This window comes from Oncorhynchus mykiss, chromosome 1 (assembly GCF_057628025.1).
Source record: "Oncorhynchus mykiss isolate SJ-2025 chromosome 1, ASM5762802v1, whole genome shotgun sequence".
NCBI lineage: Eukaryota > Metazoa > Chordata > Actinopteri > Salmoniformes > Salmonidae > Oncorhynchus > Oncorhynchus mykiss.
Window position 1 is genome coordinate 41,228,334 of NC_143022.1, and position 19,832 is coordinate 41,248,165.

Here is a 19,832-nt window from a genome sequence, read left to right on the forward strand (position 1 = left end):
AATTTCTTCTTTTTTTCACGTAAATTTGAACGGAAATCCAATGAAATTGTGAAGTGTTTTGATGATTTCAGGTTGAATTCACGTTAGTTAACAACTCAACCAAATGTAAATACAAAATTGACTGTCTGACTGCCCCGCTGTCATTGCCTCCAAATTCCCCGTAAGTTCAATGACAGCAAACAAATATTACCTGGTCATCCAGGGGCAAGGGGTGCAGTGGACCCTATTTTATTGTATTATATTCTACATAACTGTCTAATATTTTTCTTCGTGATTATGTAGGAGAGGAGACTGTGACAGGAATCTTAGTATGTATACATTTTCTGCAGTATTTTGGGGTATCCTGAAAAGAAGCTACGTGAGAAAAAAATCAAGTTCGTGTTTACCTCGAGAGGCGCGGAGATGTGGACTCAGAATATTCCAAGCGGACACACCTCCGCCAACACCCTATCCGCCCTCCTCCCTGCTCACACATCTGAGATTATGAGGGCCCCCTAGAACTGCTGCCATTATCGCTTACACACTAGGCTACTACTGTACAACATATTTGCCCGTCTTTATCCACAAGGCACCAAGGCAACTGGACCATTGTGGCGATACCAGAATGGGTTGTAGACAAAGCTTTAGGCAATGCTGTGACCGGCCGAAAAATACCAACGTCCGAATTAGTCTTCCAGCAGTGTGTTTCGTATGGCAAATTGTCGTGATCATCTTATTCGGCATTTTTATCCGTTATGACCAAGAATCCGACGCACATTGGGCAGAGTATAGAACATTTCAAAACATTTCCAGTGACATTGAGAACGACTTCTATTTCAGATACCCAAGTAAGTGACCCAAAATGATGTGCTCGGTTGCTTTTACATTTCCGTAAACTGTGTTTTCTTTTTAAATAGTTTTTTATGTTTACATTCTATTTCAACACCAACCAGTTGTGAAACAAAATAGTAATATATATTCCAAACAAATCTTTGCCAATTTGGTCGTTTTATTCAGAAACGTTGGTCATTAGGGTAGTCATTTTCCTCTACAAAATGATAACTTTTTATTGTCATGTTACTAAAAAAATGACAAGGCATAGCATAGTATTTTATTTAACCAAGCAAGTCAGTTAAGAACAAATTCTTATTTACAATGCCGGTCTACCCCTGCCAAACCCTAACGACGTTGGGCCAATTGTGCGCTGTCCTATGGGACTCCCAACCACAGCCGGTTGTGATATAGCCGGCCTCATGCTGCCAAATTCCAAATCTCTACTACAATGACCTGAGCTTGAATGTACAAATAAATAGTTGAGCAGTTATTAAATTAAAATGAACATTTACTTTGTTCAGAAATAACATGTCATGTTAAGGTGATCACACCTACTATTCAGGGTTGGCGTCAGAACGAATCAGTTGGATGGGTATTTGATTTCCATAGGGGGGCACTTTTTTTTCAATGCACCTCCTATGTTGCACATCTTTTTTTTTAATAGATGTTATAGAAAAGGCGGCACGCGAGTTTCAAGTTTGGGGAAGTTCCCAATTTATCCTACCGTCTGCATGTCAGTTATGCTTTTTATATGTACATTTTTGTGGAACAGTTTCATTTCAATAATACCTTTTTCGTTTCTCAAAATCATTGCCATTTGGTTAATTATAAAAATCGGAATTAAACCAATACATTTTAAATGTTGAATCTAACGTAAGAGCACCAGCCTCTGAGCGGCAGGTAGCCTAGAGGTTCGATTGTTGGACCAGTAACCGAAAGGTTGCTGGAGAGAATCCCTGAATTGACAAGGAAAAAAGCTTTCATTAACTGCCTGAACCAGAAAGGCAGTTAGCCCAGTGTTCCCCGGTTGCCGAAGACATGGATGTCGATTAAGGCATCCCCCTGCACCTCTTTGAATAGTTGGGTTAAATGCGGAAGACACATTTCAGTAAAGGACTTCAGTTGTACAATCCCCTTGACTGTCTGGACATGGTCCAGCAACTGTGTGAATGTAGGTCCATTTTACAGTTTCGATTTGGTTTTAGTCACTTTAAAGTATATTGTGTTATCCCCCCAGTAAAATACTACTTGAGTAAAAGGCTAAAAGTATCACGTTTTAAATATACTTAAGTACAGTGGTGGAAAAAGTACTCAATTAAGATACTTGAGTAAAAGTTCAAGTAAACACTATACATCAAATTCCTTATATGAAGCAAACCAGATGTCACAATTTCATTTTTTAAAATATAAAACATGTTTTTATGGACAGAGTTCCTCTGTCCAGTGTCTGTGTTCTTTTGCCCATCTTAATATTTTATTTTTATTGGCCAGTCTGAGATTTGGCTTTTTCTTTGCAACTCTGCCTAGACGGTCAGCATCCCGGAGTTGCCCCTTCACTGTTGACGTTGAGACTGGTGTTTTGCCGGTACTATTTGCCAGTACTATTTAATGAAACTAGACACTAATGTACTTTTTCTCTTGCTCAGTTGTGCACTGTGCCCTTCCACTACTCTTTCTATTCTTGTTAGAGCCAGTTTGCGCTGTTCTGTGAAGGGTGTAGTACACAGTGTTGTACCAGATCTTCAGTTTTTTGACAATTTCTCGCATGGAATAGCCATCGTTTCTCAGAACAAGAATAGACTGACGAGTTTCAGAAGAAAGTTCTTTGTTTTCTGGCCATTTTGAGCCTGTAATCAAACCCACAAATACTGATGCTCCAGATACTCAACTAGTCTAAAGAAGGACAGTTTTATTGCTTCTTTACCAGCACAACAGTTTTCAGCTGTGCTAACATAATTGCAAAAGGGTTTTCTAATGATCAATTAGCCTTTTAAAATGATAAACTTGGATTAGCTAACACAACGTGCCATTGGAACACAGGAGTGATGGTTGCTGATAATGGGCCTCTGTACGCCTATATAGATATTCCATAAAAAATCTGCCGTTTCCAGCTACAATAGTCATTTACAACATTAACAATGTCTCCACTGTATTTCTGATCAATGTTATTTTAATGGACAAAAAATGTGTTTTTCATTAAAAAACTAGGACATTTATAAGTGACTCCAAATGTTATATATATATATATATATATATATATATATATATATATATATATATATATATGGGTAGTCATATGGGTAGTGTTTATATATATATATATATATATATATATATATATATATATATATATATATATATATATATATATATATATGTATTTGCTAAAAATATATGGGGGATTGGAAGTGATGCAGACAATTACATTGATGGAAGCTACAATCTATCTACAATATTAAAGCTGATCTACTCCATAAAAAAAATGAAAATAGTGTTTTTTACCAGTATGTACCTTCAGCACCTGACAGACATTATGACTATACGGATGTGTCTTTTACATTTTTTACATCCAATACCCTGATCAATTAAACTTGTTTGCGGATATGAGCCATGAATGTACAGGCAGGACTATTTGTTGCCATGTAAAAAACACTTAGGGGCCCAGACAGACTGTTGTGTTGGCCCAGACTGGCGGGAGTGTCATGTTGTCTTGTCTCTGTCCTTTCCCTTCACCCTGTCTCCCTCTGCTGGTCGTTGTTATGTTACCTTTTCTCCCCCTCTTTTCCCCAGCTGTGCCTTGTCTCCTCCTAATTACCCATTCACCCCGTTCCCCACCTGTTCCCTTTTTCCCTCTGATTAGGTCCCTATATCTGTCTCTGTTTCTGCTCCTGTCCTTGTCGGATTCTTGTTTGTTTGTTTATGTGTCTCATGCCTGAACCAGACTATCATCGTGTGTGCTGCAACCTTGTCCTGTCCTGTCGGAATCTACCTGTCCATCTGAGCCCACGTATGTTCGTCATTAAAGTACTCTGTTTGTTAATTCGCTTTTGGGTCCTCATTCACGCACCATAACAGAAGAATCCGACCAAGAATGGACCCAGCGACTTCGGATCCTCTCCACTCAGCCGTCGAGATCCAGGGAGCGATGCTAGGCAGACACAAGCAGGAATTGTCTGCTGCTCGACATGCCGTTGAGACCCTGGCCACCCAAGTCTCCAACCTCACAGAACAGGTTCACCATCTCCGCCTCGATCCACCGGCCACTTCCAGGGCTTTCGAATCTCCGGAGCCCAGAATCAATAACCCGCCGTGTTACTCTGGGGAGCCCACTGAATGCCGCTCGTTCCTCACCCAGTGTGATATTGTGTTTTCTCTCCAGCCCAACACTTACTCCAGGAGCACTGCTCGTGTCGCCTACGTCATATCTCTCCTTATTGGACGGGCTCGTGAGTGGGGCACGGCAATCTGGGAGGCAAGGGCTGAGTGTATTAACCAGTATCAAGACTTTAAGGAGGAGATGATACGGGTTTTTGATCGATCTGTTTTTGGGGAGGAGGCTTCCAGGGCCCTGTCTTCCCTATGTCAAGGCAATCGATCCATAACAGACTACTCTATTGAGTTTCGCACTCTTGCTGTCTCCAGTGGCTGGAACGAGCCGGCCTTGCTCGCTCGTCTTCTGGAGGGTTTCCGCGCAGAGGTAAAGGATGAGATTCTCTCCCGGGAGGTTCCTTCCAGCGTGGATTCCTTGATTGAACTCGCTATTCGCATTGAGCGACGGGTTGATCTTCGTCACCGAGCTCGTGGAAAGGAGCTCGCGCTCTCCGTCGCCTCCCTCTCCGCATCACTACCATCTTCCTCTGCCGGCTCGGGTGCTGAGCCCATGCAGCTGGGAGGTATCCGCATCTCGACTAAGGAGAGGGAACGGAGAATCACCAACCGCCTCTGTCTCTATTGCGGTTCCGCTGGTCATTTTGCCACTTCATGTCCAGTAAAAGGCCAGAGCTCGTCAGTAAGCGGAGGGCTACTGGTGAGCGCTACTACTCCTGTCTCTCCTTCAAGATCCTGCACTACCTTGTCGGTCCATCTACGCTGGACCGGTTCGTCAGCTTCCTGCAGTGCCTTAATAGACTCTGGGGCGGAGGGCTGTTTTATGGACGAGACCTGGGCTCGGGAACATGACATTCCTCTCAGACAGTTAAAGGAGCCCACGGCCTTGTTCGCCCTGGATGGTAGTCCTCTCCCCAGGATTCAGCGTGAGACGCTACCTTTAACCCTCACTGTTTCTGGTAATCATAGTGAAACCATTTCTTTTTTAATTTTTCGTTCACCTTTTACACCTGTTGTTTTGGGCCATCCCTGGCTAGTTTGTCATAATCCTTCCATTAATTGGTCTAGTAATTCTATCCTCTCCTGGAACGTCTCTTGTCATGTGAAATGTTTAATGTCTGCTATCCCTCCTGTTTCCTCTGTCTCTTCTTCACAGGAGGAGCCTGGTGATTTGACAGGGGTGCCGGAGGAATATCACGATCTGCGCACGGTGTTCAGTCGGTCCAGGGCCACCTCTCTTCCTCCACACCGGTCGTATGATTGTAGTATTGATCTCCTTCCGGGAACCACCCCCCCCCGGGGTAGACTATACTCTCTGTCGGCTCCCGAACGTAAGGCTCTCGAAGATTATTTGTCTGTAGCTCTTGACGCCGGTACCATAGTCCCCTCCTCCTCTCCCGCCGGAGCGGGGTTTTTTTTTGTCAAGAAGAAGGACGGGTCTCTGCGCCCCTGCATAGATTATCGAGGGCTGAATGACATAACAGTGAAGAATCGTTATCCGCTTCCTCTTATGTCTTCAGCCTTCGAGATCCTGCAGGGAGCCAGGTTTTTCACTAAGTTGGACCTTCGTAACGCTTACCATCTCGTGCGCATCAGGGAGGGGGACGAGTGGAAGACGGCGTTTAACACTCCGTTAGGGCACTTTGAATACCGGGTTCTTCCTTTCGGCCTCGCTAACGCTCCAGCTGTCTTTCAGGCATTAGTCAATGATGTCCTGAGAGACATGCTGAACATCTTTGTTTTCGTTTACCTTGACGATATCCTGATTTTTTCACCGTCACTCCAGATTCATGTTCAGCACGTTCGACGTGTCCTCCAGCGCCTTTTAGAGAATTGTCTTTTCGTGAAGGCTGAGAAGTGCACTTTTCATGCCTCCTCCGTCACATTTCTCGGTTCTGTTATTTCCGCTGAAGGCATTAAGATGGATCCCGCTAAGGTCCAAGCTGTCATTGATTGGCCCGTCCCTAAGTCACGCGTCGAGCTGCAGCGCTTTCTCGGCTTCGCGAACTTCTATCGTCGTTTCATCCGTAATTTCGGTCAGGTGGCAGCTCCTCTCACAGCCCTTACTTCTGTCAAGACGTGCTTTAAGTGGTCCGTTTCCGCCCAGGGAGCTTTTGATCTCCTCAAGAATCGTTTTACATCCGCTCCTATCCTTGTTACACCTGACGTCTCTAGACAGTTCGTTGTCGAGGTTGACGCGTCAGAGGTGGGAGTGGGAGCCATCCTTTCTCAGCGCTCCCTCTCTGACGACAAGGTCCACCCATGTGCGTATTTTTCTCATCGCCTGTCGCCGTCGGAACGTAACTATGATGTGGGTAACCGCGAACTGCTCGCCATCCGGTTAGCCCTAGGCGAATGGCGACAGTGGTTGGAGGGGGCGACCGTTCCTTTTGTCGTTTGGACTGACCATAGGAACCTTGAGTACATCCGTTCTGCCAAACGACTTAATGCGCGTCAGGCGCGTTGGGCGCTGTTTTTCGCTCGTTTCGAGTTCGTGATTTCTTATCGTCCGGGCTCTAAGAACACCAAGCCTGATGCTTTGTCTCGTCTCTTCAGTTCTTCAGTAGCCTCCACTGACCCCGAGGGGATTCTCCCTGAGGGGCGTGTTGTCGGGTTGACTGTCTGGGGAATTGAGAGGCAGGTAAAGCAAGCACTCACTCAAACTCCGTCGCCGCGCGCTTGTCCTAGGAACCTTCTTTTCGTTCCCGTTCCTACTCGTCTGGCCGTTCTTCAGTGGGCTCACTCTGCCAAGTTAGCCGGTCACCCTGGCGTTCGGGGTACGCTTGCTTCCATTCGCCAGCGTTTCTGGTGGCCCACCCGGGAGCATGACACGCGTCGTTTCGTGGCTGCTTGTTCGGTCTGCGCGCAGACTAAGTCCGGTAACTCTCCTCCTGCCGGCCGTCTCAGGCCGCTTCCTATTCCCTCTCGACCGTGGTCTCACATCGCCTTAGATTTTGTCACCGGACTGCCTTCGTCAGCGGGGAAGACTGTTATTCTTACGGTTGTCGATAGGTTCTCTAAGGCGGCTCATTTCATTCCCCTTGCTAAGCTTCCTTCTGCTAAAGAGACGGCACAAATCATCATCGAGAATGTTTTCAGAATTCATGGCCTTCCGTCAGACGTCGTTTCGGACAGAGGTCCGCAATTCACGTCTCAATTTTGGAGGGAGTTTTGCCGTTTGATTGGGGCTTCCGTCAGTCTCTCTTCCGGCTTTCACCCCCAGTCTAACGGTCAAGCAGAACGGGCCAATCAGACTATTGGTCGCATCTTACGCAGTCTTTCTTTTCGCAACCCTGCGTCTTGGTCAGAACAGCTCCCCTGGGCAGAATACGCCCACAACTCGCTTCCTTCGTCTGCGACCGGGCTATCTCCTTTTCAGAGTAGCCTCGGGTACCAGCCTCCGTTGTTCTCATCTCAGTTCGCCGAGTCCAGCGTCCCCTCCGCTCAGGCTTTTGTCCAACGTTGCGAGCGCACCTGGAAGAGGGTCAGGTCTGCACTTTGCCGTTATAGGGCGCAGACTGTGAGAGCTGCTAATAAGCGTAGAACGAAGAGCCCTAGATATTGTCGCGGTCAGAGAGTTTGGCTCTCCACTCAGAACCTTCCCCTTAAGACGGCTTCTCGCAAGTTGACCCCGCGGTTCATTGGTCCATTCCGTATCTCTCAAATCATTAACCCTGTCGCAGTGCGACTTCTTCTGCCGCGATATCTTCGTCGCGTCCACCCGGTCTTCCATGTCTCCTGTGTCAAGCCCGTTCTTCGCGCCCCCGCTCGTCTTCCCCCCCCCCCCCCATCCTTGTCGAGGGCGCACCCATCTACAGGGTCCGTAGGATTTTGGACATGCGTCCTCGGGGCCGTGGTCATCAGTACCTAGTAGATTGGGAGGGGTACGGTCCTGAGGAGAGGAGTTGGGTTCCCTCTCGGGACGTGCTGGACCGTGCGCTGATCGATGATTTCCTCCGTTGCCGCCAGGCTTCCTCCTCGAGTGCGCCAGGAGGCGCTCGGTGAGTGGGGGGGTACTGTCATGTTGTCTTGTCTCTGTCCTTTCCCTTCACCCTGTCTCCCTCTGCTGGTCGTTGTTATGTTACCTTTTCTCCCCCTCTTTTCCCCAGCTGTGCCTTGTCTCCTCCTAATTACCCATTCACCCCGTTCCCCACCTGTTCCCTTTTTCCCTCTGATTAGGTCCCTATATCTGTCTCTGTTTCTGCTCCTGTCCTTGTCGGATTCTTGTTTGTTTGTTTATGTGTCTCATGCCTGAACCAGACTATCATCGTGTGTGCTGCAACCTTGTCCTGTCCTGTCGGAATCTACCTGTCCATCTGAGCCCACGTATGTTCGTCATTAAAGTACTCTGTTTGTTAATTCGCTTTTGGGTCCTCATTCACGCACCATAACAGGGAGTCTCTATCCTGTAGAGGCAGAGCAGATTAACACTGATGAAAGCATTTCATCGCAATCACAATCACCTACACTACTTTAGCTACTTCAACTTCAGTGTTTGCAATGGAGATACACATGCAAAAAGGTCCTGTCTTCTGCTCGATATTGTGATATAAGAGGATAACCATGTACCTACATCACCACCAGATTATGGCTGTGGGTCAGATAATAGGCAGGTTGTGCATTTTTTTCTGAAATAGTTCCAGACAGCGTAAATGTATTCATCAGACATTTTGTCAATATAGTTTGATTTAATCAGAGGATGGATATGTTTGATCAAAGACCCATTTATCGCCTTGGTTGAACTTTGATTGATATGGAACTGACACCAACTGACCCTCTCACTTCCATGACAGTATTGATCTGCTCTTCTTACTCCTTTCTACCCACCCCACCCCACACCCCCTATCTCTCTCAGGTTTCCAGGACGTCCATGTGATGATCTTTGTGGGCTTCGGTTTCCTCATGACCTTCCTGAAGCGCTACAGCTTTAGCGCCGTGGGCTTCAACTTCCTCATCGCTGCCTTCGGCCTTCAGTGGGCGCTGCTGATGCAGGGCTGGTTCCAATCTCTGGACCCCATGGACGGAAAGATCAAGATCAGCATGGAGAGGTTAAAGTTTGACGGCTTTGGTCTAACAGTGTTAAATTCGTTTTCTTGGTCTATTGAGATCAGTGAATACTAGTATTGGATTTGATAGGTGAAAGTGATGTGGGTTTAAAAATAATTATATAGAACTAGTTAAAGCATCCCTTTTTTCAGCGCAATGAATTATATAAATCCATACAATATTGTATGGATTGATATCATTTTTTTTTTAACAAACTCACCCCATTCAACATCAATGTATAGAGCTCTTCTGGCTGACCATTCACTGACTGTAGTATGTATAACTTTAGCATGAATGAGTCATATGTGAATGAGTCAGTCATTCAGAACTTAGACCTACGTCATTGAAATCAATCCATAGAATAACATATGTTCATGGAAAAGGATCATGTGAGTGTGAGTGCCAGAAAGTGCATATTTAAAAAAAAAATATATATATATATTTTACCTTTATTTATACAGGATTTTCTCATTGAGATAACATCTCTTTTCCAAGAGAGACCTGATAGAATAGCAGCATTGGGAACAACGTTTCAGACAGAACAACTTACATACACTAACACAACATTAAACAAAACTATAAACACACATACAGTGCAACAAAAACATTTTACCTTAAAAACACGAACGTACAGTATGCAAACATCAGGTACATATTGTGAAATGTTTTCAAGTTACAATGTTTTCATTATAACGTCGTCATTTAACTTTTGATAACATAACAAAAACGACATTCATTTTAATATTCCATCTATCGTCATCACCACCATTTTGGCTGACGATACATATTGTCCCAAAGTTCATCTATTGCACGTTACTGTTCTGAGGTAGGTTCTCCATAGGCCCATCACACATTCCATTCCTCCACAGTGAGAGGACAAAGGGATTTTGTCTGCTGCCTTTATTAAGATTTACAATGGGCGTGAGGTGTCATAAAACTCCCCCACCTCCATACCTCTCTATCTCTCCTCCTCTGGTGGGTGTGAGATATATAATCTGTAGGAGTGTGGTCCATGGTAACCTGACCTGAACAGGCCAGTCATGACAGTCCCCCTCTGGTGGGTTAAACTTAGAAGGATTCTGCATGTTGCAATCCACCATTAGAATGACCATCGGATGTCCTGGTTTGTGGATCATCGTAGCGATCCAGGGTGGTTTACCCTGGTAGGATTTCTGCACGCTGCAGATCACCACTAGAATGGATATGGGAGGTCAAGCAGTGGCTCTGTGTTCCGGCCCGTTGTCCAGTTGTCCCTGCTAGTGGATCTAGGCAGTATCTTGGGCAGACGTTAATAACGCAAAACACTCAGGCAATACATCATTACTTTTCTTCTCCAAATGAGCGGCGTTAACTGGTGGTTGTATGGGGAACTTTATGGCTCTATCACTTCAAAGGAAATTCAATCAAATGAATAAAAACATAAACAAGAGATATAGAAAATATAGCTATCATACCTTAATCACCTAATATGGACTATGTTCAAAATATGTCCAAGGTCTATCATGGCATTGACTCTAATGCCATATCTAGGGCGATCCTACTTGAAGGTGGGTAGTTAAGGCATTAAGGCATTTGGAAAAATGGCACCCTGAATGAAAAAACGTACATTGGGGACATTACAGGGCTGACCTAGCAATATCGGGAGAGGAGGCTAGGGATGCTGGATCTATGCCAACTTTCTGCAAATTGGGATTGCTTCCGTTCCACGGGTGATCCTAGTATAAGATCTCATTAGGTCTTCCATTGACATGTGTGCCTGTGTACATAGTAGGTGCACACGCCAAGGGAAATAAGACCAAGGATCATGGTAACAGTCAGGATACTGTTCGGCACCGTCCAAGAGAGGGTGACAGACCAATCTTTTGGTCTGTAGTCAGTCGGGTCAACTAAAAGTGCCTCATCCCGTACGCTAAGATCAACAGTCATTGGTCCCTCATACTGGATTTGGTTTTGAATGGCTTGTGGTAACTCAAGGGAACACTTAGCAAAAGCGTCAGGCATTTCAATCTCTGTGTCTATCCTGATGTCGGAAAGTTGGTATAGAGAGAGGTTGTCTATGTGGGTAATCGCCCCCTCTGGTACAGTCTGGTTGGGGAGGTTCAATTGGGTGGTTGAGTCATGGCGTTCGTAAGTCATAGTGGTGGACGCGAATGGTGTGTTAACCAACCATCGATTCCGTACCACCTCCACTTGTGTGGTGGTGGCCCCATCCCTTGTTTGGTTATTTTGGCTCTACAGCGTTCTTCGCTGATGATAGGCTTAAGACCACAAAGATGCTGTGTTATCCCTGACGAACGGTATGCTTGGACTGAGGTAGTGGACGTCTTTGGTTAGAGTACACATTAACAGGTTATGGGTGAGATAGAAATCTGTATTGTTTTCCTGATAAGCTATGTCTGGGGGTGTGGCAATTTTCATGTGGGTTCTGTCACGGCAAAATCCTACATTTAGAATAGTTTTCAATCTATAGATATTCTCCAATTCAACAACTGGCAGCGTCAGTAAAAATCCCACTTCATTACGATCACATCCCCAGACTATAATGTGACTGTAACAGCCTTACCATGGTTGTAGTAGCTGAGGTCAATATGTCGTACACCATTGAGAGGGGCACTAGATATGAGGGGATTCTATTCATGGCCAAGGGGTCCGTAGAACTGCTAAACTTCACAGAGAAAATCCTCCAATAACAATCGAACCAATTGGACATGGGCAAAGTCATGGTTCCTGACCTCTACTAGCTTTCCTAAATATTGGAGGGTTTTGTTCAGGAGAGTAGCATGTGTGTTTACCACCAGAATAGTGTCATGGAGAGACTTTCCCACATGTTGCAACCTGAGTGCCTGTGCTTTCATCTGTTGCTGGGTAAGTGTCATCTCTTCAGTAATCTCCCTAACATTTCTCTTGACTGTGGCTAGACTGACTGCGTTGACTTTAGTGGTACCTAGGGCAAATAGTGACCCTACGGCTGCACCTATCGAGAGTAGCGCCCGGACTAATAGTTTTTTCTCGCCTGGGCTCTGCTAGTTCTGACTGGGTGACTGTGAACTTTTGGAGTTGGGCCAACATATGGGCAGTGTCTAGCTGGGCATGCTTAACTGCCCGGGCCAACTCAAATAAGCTGCAGGTGAAATATGTTGGCGGTACATGTTCTTTGCATCTAGGCGGACATACACCCTCTGCGTGTATACTCTGCAGTTAGTTATAAGGAGTCCTGGATCATCGCGGTGAACGATTCCCGTACGGGGTCCGCTCGTGATTACATCTGCTGGGTTGGTTTTGACAAGGGCGCAGAGTGTCAGGATCAGCCAAAGGAACTCCATCCTACAGAAAAGCATAATCAGAGATATTGTTTGATTATTTCAGTTATTTCCTTTCGTAAATGAAAATATTTTGACAACTGTTTTTCTGATTTTTCTATTTTGGACAGCACAGCGCAGGACAATATCAATAGTGACAACACGTATCTTGTAGCTGGGAGGAGAAGAAAATATGTTAGGTGCAATGCACTGATCTCCTGGAAGGGATCAGCTGAGGGTACAATGACTTGCGAAAGTATTCACCCCCCTTAGCATTTTTTCTATTTTGTTGCCTTACTACCTGGAATTAAATTAGTTTTTTGGGGGGTTTGAATCATTTGATTTACACAACATGCCTACCACTTTGAAGATGCAAAATATTTTTTATTGTGAAACAAACAAGAAATAAGACAAAAAAACAGAAAACTTGAGCGTGCATAACTATTAACCCCACAAAGTCAATACTTTGTAGAGCCACCTTTTGCAGCAATTACCGCTGCAAGTCACTTGGGGTATGTCTCTATAATCTTGGCACATCTAGCCACTGGGATTTTTTCCCATTCTTCAAGGTAAAACTGCTCCTGCTCCTTCAAGTTGGATGGGTTCCACTGGTGTACAGCAATCTTTAAGTCATACGACATATTCTCAATTGGATTGAGGTCTGGGATTTGACTAGGCCATTCCAAGACATTTAAATGTTTCCCCTTTAGCAGTAAGCTTAGGGTCATTGTCCTGTTAGGAGGTGAACCTCCGTCCCAGTCTCAAATCTCTGGAAGACTGAAACAGGTTTCCCTTAAGAATTACCCTGTATTTAGCGCCATCCATCATTCCTTCAATTCTGACCAGTTTCCCAGTCCCTGCCAATGAAAAACATCCCCCCCAGCATGATGCTTCCACCACCATGCTTCACTGTGGGGATGGTATTCTCAGGGTGATGAGAGGTGTTGGGTTTGCGCCAGACATAGAATTTTCCTTGATGGCCAAAAAGCTCAATTTTTGTCTCATCTGACCAGAGTACCTTCATCCATATGTTTGGGGAGTCTCCCATATGCTTTTTGGCGAACACCAAACATGTTTGCTTGTTTTTTTCTTTAAGCAACAGCTTTTTTTCTGAACACTCTTCCGTAAAGCCCAGCTCTGTGGAGTGTATGGCTTAAAGTGGTTCTGTGGACAGATACTCCAACCTCCGATGAGTGTGATTTGACAGAAAATAAAGGCCTATGCTGTTGAAATTTGATTACAGGAACATTAGACAATGAACTATGAATGTAAGAATTTTAAGTCAACTGTGGTTTCGGGAGGTAGGGTGCCCTTTTCACTGAGCACTCTAATGCCATTATAATTCCCCCCCAGCATGATGCTGCCACCACCATGCTTCACTGTGGGGATGGTATTCTCAGGGTGATGAGAGGTGTTGGGTTTGCGCCAGACATAGAATTTTCCTTGATGGCCAAAAAGCCATCAAAAAGCCAAATATTGGGACAGTGACACATTTTTTGTTGTTTTGGCTCTGTACTCAAGCACCTTGGAAGTATGATCATATTTATTGTACAGTTATAAGAAATGTGAAATCTTATAGTAAGTTGTTTATGTTTATTATTGTTACTATATTTAGAAAGCATTTCAGTCATTTCAAGCCCTATTGCCCCACTTATGTTGAATAGGAAAAAAATATTAGATTTGTCATACGTGAGTACACCTCAGCAATTTTTTTTTTTAAATACCAGAAAGGTAAGTTCCAGACCTTTCCAAAACTATACAACATTAACATTCCCAAAAGTGTGTAAAGCTGTCGTCAAGGCAAAGGTTGGCTACTTTGAATAATTGCAAATATAAAATATATTTTGATTTGCTTAACACTTTTTTGGTTACTACATTATTCCATGTGTTATTTCATATGTTTGCTGTCTTCACTATTGTTCTACAATGTAGAAAATAATAAATTATATTGTATTATGTGTAGATTGAGGAAAAATACATTTTAGAATAAAGTTGTAACGTAACAAAATGTCAAGGGGTCTGAATACTTTCGGAATGCACTGTACTAACCTAGCCTGGTCCCTGATCTGTTTTTGCTGTGTTACAATGACCAAATGAGTTGGCAAGTCAGCAAAAAAGGATATGGTACCAGGCTGACACCGACCCACTATACATTGTAATCCTGCTCTGGTTCCTTCCTTCTCAGTCTGATCAATGCAGATTTCTGTGTAGCCAGCTGCCTAATAGCGTATGGGGCGGTGCTAGGCAAGTTGAGCCCAGTCCAGCTGATGGTGATGACACTGTTTGGAATCACTCTGTATGCTGTGGATGAGTATATCATCCTCAACCTCATACATGTAAGTCTTTAGTAAATGAAGGCTTTAATATTAAGTCCTGCATACATGGTTCTCAGAAATGGCCCACAGTGATGCTGTATCAAGGTCTGTGCTTGATTGATTTTCTGAATACATTTACTGTTACAATAGGGTTTTGTGGAATAGATGTTGATATCCACATATACGAATAAGGTGGCTGGTTTACTGTATATCATTCTCCCTTACAGGCCAGGGATGCTGGCGGCTCCATGGTGATCCACACATTCGGGGCTTATTATGGTCTGTCCATCTCGTGGATGCTGTACCGGCCCAACCTGGACCAGAGCAAGCGTCTGAATGGCTCTGTCTACCACTCAGACGTCTTTGCCATGATCGGTGAGTCTGATTCACAATAGTTGACGCTTTGCACATTTTCCATACTGGTATATATGCAACTGTACTACCATGGATCCACCCCTGTCCCGTAGGAACCCTGTTCCTGTGGATGTTCTGGCCTAGTTTTAACTCAGCCATCACGGACCACGGGGATGGGCAACATCGAGCGGCCATCAACACCTACCTGGCCCTGGCCTCCACTGTCCTCACCACCGTAGCCATCTCCAGTCTCTCCCAGAAGACTGGCAAGCTGGACATGGTAATTGGTCATATGGTGTGCCTTACATACATTGTCCTGGTTCCAGATCTGTTTGGGCTGTCTTGCCAACTCCTATGGTCATTGGAGTAATGGCCATACCCGTTTCCTTTTTATCATACATCTCCATTCAAACTATTGGCCAACCGTTCTGTTCCTGTGTTCCAGGTTCACATCCAGAACTCCACGCTGGCAGGGGGTGTTGCCGTGGGTACGGCAGCAGAGTTCATGCTAATGCCTTATGGGTCTCTGATCATAGGGTTCTGCTGTGGAATCATCTCCACCCTGGGCTACATCTATATCACGGTAATGTAGAATATGGAGTCACATCAGCTTTGTTCATCAGATTTATTTGCAACTTTCCACGAAATGTGCCTACCGAATGCAGTGAAGGAGTGCAATTGCTAGTTAGAGGCTAGTATAGTAGTGACTACTGACTGGGGTACTCCTATTTGATTAGTGGGCATGTATGTGTCTGTTCCCTCAGCCGTTCATGGAGAAGTATCTGAAGATCCAGGACACGTGTGGCATCCACAACCTCCACGCCATGCCTGGGGTCATAGGGGGCATTGTGGGCGCCGTCACTGCAGCAGCCGCCAGTGAAGGGGTCTATGGCAAGGCGGGGTGAGTTATGTCATATCATTATGCACATCCAATGCTGCAACAAGGAAGTCTGCTTAGTTTGTCTGCTTCCAATAGTTTTTTTCCCTCACCTTAGATATAGTAAATGTTTTTTTTAATAGGTTGATAAACACGTTTGACTTCACGGGGAAATGGAAAGACATGGTGCCGAGCCGGCAGGGAGGACACCAGGCAGCAGGGCTCTGTGTTGCCCTCTGCTTTGGAGTTGGAGGAGGAATCATTGTTGGTGAGTTGGACACAATGTAACCGTCTCTAGATTAGATTGTGTGCGCTGATCAAAACAGGTTCTGAGATCCCAGGCCACCACACAAACAAGGCTAATATACTGCAAGGTCAAAGATTTTTAAATGTACAAAAATCTGGTTCACACGCTCAGTCCCAGAGATGCAGTACATACTGCTGGATGTCCTCAAGATTGACTGCTCCCACCACCCTTCGGTTATCATCTGCTCGCGGCACCCAGCCCACAGAACAGTGCTGGCAGCACAGATATAGAGAGGAAACATCCATTCTGAACAGAAGTATTCCACCTCACCCACACATTTAGGGGTCTACCGTTCGTTATCTGCGTGGTAGTGAGCATTGTCGACGCTGGTCCCCCTCCGGGTTTCAGTGGTGGTGGCGGAGGCAGCAGCAGTGATGGCCATCTCCCTCCTTTTTCAGTTGTGTGGTAGCTCATTAAGTCAATCAGGCCCAACTCCTGTCTCCAAGGGGAGTCTACAATAAATCCATTAGGAAACACAAAAGGAAGGAGAAACACAGCAAAGAATAGAAATCATGCAACATTTGAATAAGGCTCACAAAGTATATTAAATAAAGAAAGGTCACTGCCCACTCAAAATAAATGTTACATTCATACCAAAAAGTATGGTCTCCATTTTGGGGTAAATATAAGGGAGACAACATGTGACACATTCATGAGTGTTTTAGTGAGGACAGGTTTTGAGGTAGCTGACTAGTTCATGTAGTATTGTGCGGCTGGGGTGGTGTATTTGAATAACTGCTGTGTGTACTCCGTGGTGAGGATGGTGTTTGTCCCTAGGCTGTATCCTGAGGATGCCTATCTGGGGGGATGCTCCTGATGACAACTGCTTTGACGATGAACTCTACTGGGAGGTGAGATACTGTCCTAAACCATTAAAGTCCAAATGCATTCATAGCATGAAGACTGAAGTCATTTTCGACCGATCTTTCTGAAGGTGATTTCTGAGCACTTTTTTTGTTGAGAATTTGAATCAAAACAATGTGTCATTGTTAAAGGGCAGTATATATATATATATTTCCCCTAAACTGTTTCCCTAATACTGTCACGTCCTTCATGGAATGGTTAATACCAATATTTAGCTATTAGCTTGTTTCCAGTCTGATGAGGTTTGCTTATTATGACTAAATGGTCTTTGGTTTGTAGAAGCTAAGGAAGGATATAACAGTGGAAACTATTTACCTCTTTTTTTACATGCTTTTGGAAGTTCGAATCTAATGTTGATTTCTGCCCTCAGTTACCTGAGGATGAAGAGAGCATTCCACCTATACTGGAGGACAACAACCACATGCGGAACAGGGATGTGTAAGTAGCAGATTTGTGCAACAATAGGATTATGGAGGTTGGATTGTAAGGCTTTTGTTCATTATGCCTTATGATACGACAATAGTTCCTGTTTTTTTGGTTAGTCATGTTACTTGACCTGGATTTGAACCTTTTGTCATCAAACGTCCCCTTTAATTTTTGTCAGATGGTCCAAAACCATCCTCAGAGAATTGCTTTAATTTACGTCTAATTATTTTTTTCTGGAAAAGGCTTATTAAAATAAAGATTCAAATCCAGGTCATGTGACATGATTAACCAAAACACAGGGCCCTAAAATGCCTTTGTCCTCATAAAATGTGTTATGTCAAATATCCTCAAGATGGCAGCAGACCACTGTGCTATATGAAGTGTATGCCCACCCCTAGTGCATACAATCCTTGTTTGGGCCCACACAATAGCCCACACAATACTGTGAAAAATTGCCACAAATTAGTTGACAACATGTTGTTTCAGACTTTTTGAAAAGCTGAATTGGTCTTTGTGCTCTACGTGTGTGTGTGGCAATCTGTTCTGTGTGTTGCTCATCTGTTCTGTGTGTTGGTAGGGGTGTTCCATAGCCCTGGACGGGTGCTTTCTGAAAGTGACCTTGAAGTTATGGTACTGCTTTTAGAAAAGGGCATTTTCAGGGCAGTGTCTGGGGATTAAAAAAAACATTTACTGTGTGTGACAAGGAGGATTTTGTCTAATTAGGTGGAATCTGTCTATTTGATGTAGAACAATATAGAAAAAGAACAGGAACCAACTTTCTCTCAATTCCCTTTAAGCAAAGCAACGTGAAAATAGAAAGAGTGTACTGGTCAGAAAGTATGAATAAACGGTCTGAAGCCTATGTGTAGTCCTGGGCTGTACCAGTTTCACGCAAGGGTTGTAATCTTAACGTAACCTTCTGTCATTCACAGCACAGAATCCCATTTCTCTATGGAACAGAGTCAGAACTGACGCTAGAGCCTGATGTCATCTCCCCCCTACAAAAACTGATGGTTCTACCCTACACTGACTCATGCTGGACAGAAAACACTCCTATCCTCCTGTTCTGTTCATGGAATTTAGTCTATCTTTACTACTTTACATTGGAATCACAACAAGAACTCCCTGAGAAACAGTGACAATTATCTTTGTTTCATGAAATAGTTTTGGCAAATGACAGAATAACCAGACAAAAATAATCGTGCCATGTTTCTATCACCAGTCAGGCCTAAGTCGAATCCTAAGCAGGTAACCCTACATCATTAATATTAACAGTAAGATAGGTGACTGTACACTTTATTTTCCACATTGTCATTGTGTCACCTTACCAAATGAAGACCACAGGCCAAACCATCGGTGATGCTGGTGTGAGAGGAATTATTGTATTAATCGGAATTTTGTGGAGATTCTGTCCTTTTTGACAGGTATAATCAAATACAATTGTCACATGCTTTGTAAACAACGGGTGTAGACTAACAGTGAAATGCTTCCTTACGGGTCCTTCCCAAAAAATGCAGAAGCAGAAATGGTCAGGAACCCTAACACGGCAGCTATCCACTGCTGCGCCATCTTCAATCTTCTACTGTATGCCATGTTTTGTTTATAGCTTAGGTTGATGTTTTTTAGGTCCAGTTGGTTTTATGGTTTATCCAAATGGCTCTATGGAATTTCAGCTCAAGCTATCATCGTTTAGTCATAGAACCTGATTAAATTTGCATCGCTGCATTCAAGGAGTGTAAAGTATATTTATGACTGTAGAGAAAGGGGGTACATTACCGGTGTTTATAGTGAGATGTGAATTTGATTAAACTAAATCAAAGCAAATGAAAACTGCTGTGTTTGGATGTCTTCACTTATAACCTGTTTTACATATTTAATTTATTGTTCATTCTAATCTGTACGTTATGAAGCATTTTATTAAATCTAGCTACCCATTTATGCAACCTCGTCACGAAGTGTTTAAGTCTATTGTAGTGGAGTAGGTCTACTGTAGCAGGTCTTCACAGGTCCCCCAAACTCGACTACCTGAGAGGGTCCAGGTCCAAAATTCCTGATTGTATCGTTTCTCGGGTGTATGTAGCTACCAGTGGTGGACCCAACTACAGCTCTGCATAGCCTAAAGCATATACATTTTACGCTAATAAGGTGCATTTATTGACTTATAGATGGCCTAGCCAACATATAAAACTCTGTTCGTTAACCAG

At 44.1% G+C, this 19,832-nt stretch overlaps 1 protein-coding gene across 1 annotated transcript; it reads left to right on the top strand.

Annotated features, from left to right (window-relative positions):
• The first annotated feature begins 542 nt into the window (after nt 1–542).
• Nucleotides 543–19,571, top strand: LOC110522559 (ammonium transporter Rh type C 1). Its single transcript, XM_021601020.3, has 11 exons — nt 543–827; nt 8,996–9,188; nt 14,671–14,821; nt 15,028–15,175; nt 15,268–15,434; nt 15,600–15,737; nt 15,919–16,055; nt 16,175–16,299; nt 17,116–17,189; nt 17,573–17,640; nt 18,561–19,571. The coding sequence occupies exons 1-11, from the start codon at nt 605–607 to the stop codon at nt 18,598–18,600; spliced, it is 1,464 nt and encodes a 487-aa protein (XP_021456695.2). The 5' UTR covers nt 543–604; the 3' UTR covers nt 18,601–19,571.
• Nucleotides 19,572–19,832: the final 261 nt, after the last annotated feature.

Bases quoted from the DNA above. Each gene is read 5' to 3' on its own strand.
- LOC110522559 (XM_021601020.3), top strand. From the start codon at position 605: ATGGGTTGTAGACAAAGCTTTAGGCAATGCTGTGACCGGCCGAAAAAT. The intron at 14,822-15,027 runs GTAAGTCTTTAG...TCTCCCTTACAG, and splicing joins TCATCCTCAACCTCATACAT to GCCAGGGATGCTGGCGGCTC. The intron at 15,176-15,267 runs GTGAGTCTGATT...CCTGTCCCGTAG, and splicing joins AGACGTCTTTGCCATGATCG to GAACCCTGTTCCTGTGGATG.